Source organism: Papaver somniferum, chromosome 7 (assembly GCF_003573695.1).
Source record: "Papaver somniferum cultivar HN1 chromosome 7, ASM357369v1, whole genome shotgun sequence".
Classification (NCBI taxonomy): Eukaryota; Viridiplantae; Streptophyta; class Magnoliopsida; order Ranunculales; family Papaveraceae; genus Papaver; species Papaver somniferum.
In genome coordinates, this window is record NC_039364.1 from 140107288 (window position 1) to 140112079 (window position 4792).

The 4792-nt window shown below is 38.3% G+C and overlaps 1 protein-coding gene across 1 annotated transcript; it reads right to left on the reverse strand.

The window, feature by feature from the left end:
• Positions 1-2064: 2064 nt before the first annotated feature.
• LOC113298588 (aquaporin PIP2-2-like) lies at positions 2065-4000 on the reverse strand. The gene is made up of 4 exons (XM_026547362.1): positions 3593-4000; positions 3163-3458; positions 2603-2743; positions 2065-2492 (listed from the first exon to the last, which is right to left on the reverse strand). The coding sequence occupies exons 1-4, from the start codon at positions 3894-3896 to the stop codon at positions 2373-2375; spliced, it is 861 nt and encodes a 286-aa protein (XP_026403147.1). The 5' UTR covers positions 3897-4000; the 3' UTR covers positions 2065-2372.
• Between the last annotated feature and the right edge of the window lie 792 nt (positions 4001-4792).

The window sequence follows — 4792 nt, forward strand, 5'->3', positions numbered from 1 at the left end:
TCCACTTCTTTCCTTGCAGAAACCCCTGCCTTATAACACATGTCGGAGAACACATCACAGTCTGAGTCGTGCCGGAATTTGATTCCAATATCACTCGCACAATGGACGACATGATCCCCATAAATATCCATTGGACGACCACAGCTAGAGTACACGTAGTTTTCACGACCACGGCTAGAGTACACGTAGTTTTCAGCAAATAAGGGTATGCCGAATCGGTATTGCAAAACTGACATGAACTGTCTGGGCCCAACTGACTGATTCAGTCCAACGATAGGGATTGCTTTCAGAAATCCATTGCATGCAATATTCTGTTACACTGCCATAGGTTGGAGTCACGGATAGTTAAAGCGAAGCTGGAGGGGATGTTTTCCTTTACAACACTAAAGTATAGGGCCGCCAATGACTTCGTGTAATGAGGGGCAGCATCGTTAATGTTGAAGTTAGAAGAAAGACGTCCACAAGCTTGTGTAAATGACTGCAAAGCATGCTCATACCGGGGACACGATTCAGAAGGAGATGAAAGGTTCAGGATTTTGGATTGAAGGTGTTGCATCTGAGCACATCAGGCTAAGTAACGGTACTTACCCGTATCTGACATAGTGTAAACACCCAGGCCTCCATCCCTGATAGCGATCAGTGACAAGACGCTGTTGAACCAAACCAAAACCTACGGCATCACCAACCACAATATGCCGTAAGTACTGTAACATGTGAGTGTCAAACTTAGAAATTGCATCATGTAAAGATAATGGACCGGTGGTCCGAAGAGTAAAATAGAGTTTGAAAACGCCTGCACAATATCTTAATAAAAATAGTTCACTTTGTGGATCATGTAGCTGCTGAATCTTGTTCCTAAGCTGTATAGTTTTAATATTTGTTTTTATTTTTATTATTGGAAAATTAAATGAAATGGTATATAAAATAATTTGAAAATATAAAATAATAATATTAAAAGAATAAAATATAAGTAATGAAAAATTGGTTGTATACAAATTTAAGGGTAACTTTTGTCATTTATAAAATAAAATAGGGATAAAAATGATAATTCAAGCATTGAATTTAGGTGGGACTACAGCTTATGCTTTTGTAAATTTTTAAAAGTTGAGGAATTCGGAAAGTGCTTTGATAAAAAACACTTTAATTTTTTTTTACCAAACACTAATTTCATAAAATGTTGACATATATATAGGTTTTGAAAGTGCTTTTGTCAAACACAGCCTTGAACTCCATGAAGTATCATCGAATGCAATATACAACTAGCTTTCTAATTTTAAGGTGACACTTAAAAACACCCCCTTGAATAAGTCAGACAGACAAAACACTTGTATATTTGGTAGTGTTAACCTGTGATGAGGATAAAATATAGGCGATTTACAATGTTGTTCAGGACCGAAGTAGTAGGACAGGCCAAATGAGCCTGGTTAAGATTGGGATCAGGATCTTGTACTTTGAGGGTGAGGGTGAGGGTGAGGGTTAAGGACGGATTAAGTGGTTGTAAAGGTTGGTGATTTTCCCAGATGAGCGATGGATTTTTCTGATGAGCTTTCTTCAAGCACCAAAGCTGGTATAGTCAAAGCAACAAGGACTTAGTGCGAGCCGTGTGTACTTACCTGGATATAAGATTCGGGAGAGATTTTATTGTTGGGCTTTGCATCCACCTACGTGACAGGAGTTGGTTATACATTGTATTTGTTATCTAAGATTCTGTGTTTATAATCATCCCATTCTAACTTTGAAAGCCGGTTTTCGAGATTAATTAGGTCTATAGACTTCAGTATATGATATCAGAGTAGGTAAATTGTATCGCATCGTTTGACCGCACCTTTACTCTGTGATATCCGATTTTTATTTTGTCTACATGTTAGACCCAACAAGACTATACATGAGGGACGTGTTGAAATTAGTTCCATATTGTATGAGTTATCTAGTCTAAAATTCTGTAATTTATAAGCCTCAGACAATCCTAACCTTACAAGCCTGTTTTGTGCACGATGAAGTAACACTTGATATCAGAATAAACTTAGCTGCTACTCCAAGCAAGCCAAAGCATAGAGTAAATGATAGACAATAAAGATAGATCTCTTTTCATTTTCTGAAATTAGATGGAACTCATAATTCATTAATAAAGTAGGAAAATGAAAGATCACAACACCAACATAAATAGATACATACATTAAATTACCAAAAGAGAGATAACTAATTGAAATGAAAACACAAAGGAGTGAAGAGAGAATTAATCAATAAAGCCCTTCCTTTTCTTCCTCATTTCCAAATGATTCATATCTATAGTTCCACTCTTCAAGCCTTTCTCACTCTCCTGCCTTCATTAATTTTCATCTCTCTCACAAAACACTGCCAGAAAGGGAAATTTAGTTGTGGGCATTGCTTCTGAAGGACCCAAGAGCCTTAACAGCTGCAGCCCTGAGAATGAACTGATGGTAAAATGCAGCAATGGCAGCTCCAATGAATGGTCCCACCCAGAATATCCACTACAATAATTAAAACACAAAACAAACACATTATATTCAAAACTAAAAAAAAACACCATAACCACTGAACATTTTATTTAACTACATAATTAACCTTAATTTATACATACCTGATCATCCCAAGCTTTGTTTTTGTTGTAAATCACAGCAGCTCCGAAACTTCTAGCTGGGTTAATACCAGTTCCAGTAATGGGGATAGTTGCAAGATGCACCATGAACACAGCAAATCCAATGGGTAGAGGTGCCAAAACCTAATTAAAGTTTGACAAAACAGAGGTTTATCAGATATTACGTTATGATCTCACATCATTTCTACACCACACAGAACACAGATAATGTACGCAAAAAGAAAATTCATAAAGCGCGCACGTTATTTAAAGATATAAAACCTCACAGAAAGATGAAGGGTACATGGAGAATTTTTAGAGGTAGGTCCTATATAAGTCCTTTTGTTTTCTGAGCGTTGCCAAAAGACTTTTCTTCGGAGGACAGATATACCGTATAAAAGTAAGTGTACAGTGGAGCAGACTAAAATGCGCCAAGGTAATAATGACCATTCAAAGAGGTCAAAGTTAACACACTACAGTACTTTTAAGAATGTCACAGAACCACACGATAATAAAACCGAAAAAACAGAATGCTAAAAACGTTTGGATTTATATGTATATACCGGGATATGAGAATCTCTGGCGCTTCTCTTTGGGTCAGTGGCTGAGAAGACGGTGTAGACAAGAACGAATGTACCGATGATTTCAGCAGCTAATCCTGTTCCTGTGCTGTATCCATCGTTTAATTCGTTGGCTCCACCACCGAATTGAACGTAGTAAGATTTTTGGAAGGCTTTAACTAGGCCGACCCCACAGATTGCACCTAAACACTGAGCTACCATGTAGAGTACTGCCCTAATTAGTGACACTTTTCTTGCCAAGAACAACCCAAATGTTACTGCTGGGTTGATGTGTCCTCCTGCGCATTAGAGAAACTTTGGTGAGTTAAAAAGGTATAGGTAAACGGAGGACGAATTTCTAATCTTTATAAAATAATTCAAACTCAAATTAGTGTATAAAATGAGGCAGATTCTGGAGAGAATAAGAACTTACCAGAGATACCAGCAGTGCAGTAAACAAGAACGAAGATCATACCACCAAAAGCCCAAGCAATACCAAGAATACCAACACCACCACAGTCATCACCACCAGCAATTTGGCTCTTGTAACCAATAACAGTCAAAACAGTAATGTAAAGAAACAAAAGAGTAGCAATGAACTCAGCTATCAAAGCTCTGTAAAATGACCATTTCGTAAGTTCATCCATGTCAAAAAATGGTGCTGGTGGTGGATCATGGTAATCTTTTGCTGCATATCCTCCTCCTTGTTCATGACTTGGTTCTATATCTTTACCCATACTTGAAAAACTAAGAGCAAGTAGTGAGAGAATGAGAGATGTTTGTTTGGTTTCTGAGATAGTGAGATGAGTATAGAGAAGAGGAAGATTTATAAGAGTATTTATGGGGTAAGAACGGAAGAAATGAGAAGGAGACAGATTAGGTTTAATAATTTAGTTTTGCCGACCATATTACCCTTCTTCCTTGCCACTATTATTTCTGGCTTCGTTTTCATGGGCCCATTAATCATCATCCGCCGTCCATCCATTTTCTCTCCACTCTTTTCTCTTTCTACATCTCTATACTGTTGCTGTGACTACTGTTCAGCTTTACGGGTGCACATACCCTACCCATACCCGCCAACCCTACCCTGCCCACCAGTTTTTTAACCGTATTCTACCCTATCCACTATTTGGCGGGTAGGATGGCGGGTAAAAATTTTCTTAACCGCCAGTAAACGGGTAGGGTGGCGGGTATAGGTCATATCCTACCCACCCTACCCGTTGTGCAGCCTTACATGAGTTCTACCTCAGTTGTTATGTTATCGCGTCCTATGAGTAAACATGAAGGTACTTTCAGGAAGAAATTACAATCATCTCTTGAAGCAAAAATACGATTTTTGATTAAGAAATGCCGCATCCTGTCAAATATTTGAGATACATTTCCGTGAGCCTAGTTAGTAAGTTCGCGAATGATTCGCGAATCATTCGCGAATTTTTCCGTATCACGAATTTTACCGTCTTATTCGCGTACGTTTGCAACTCCGAACCCAAGTCGCGTATTATGTGGCATTCCCGGATTATTCGCGAACCGTTCACGAATTTTACGTATTCCGAATGATACGTCCGCTTAATTCGCCATAAATTCTTTAGCTTTTACTTTTCAAAGACTCCACTTTTTGGGCTTTACTGCCTTC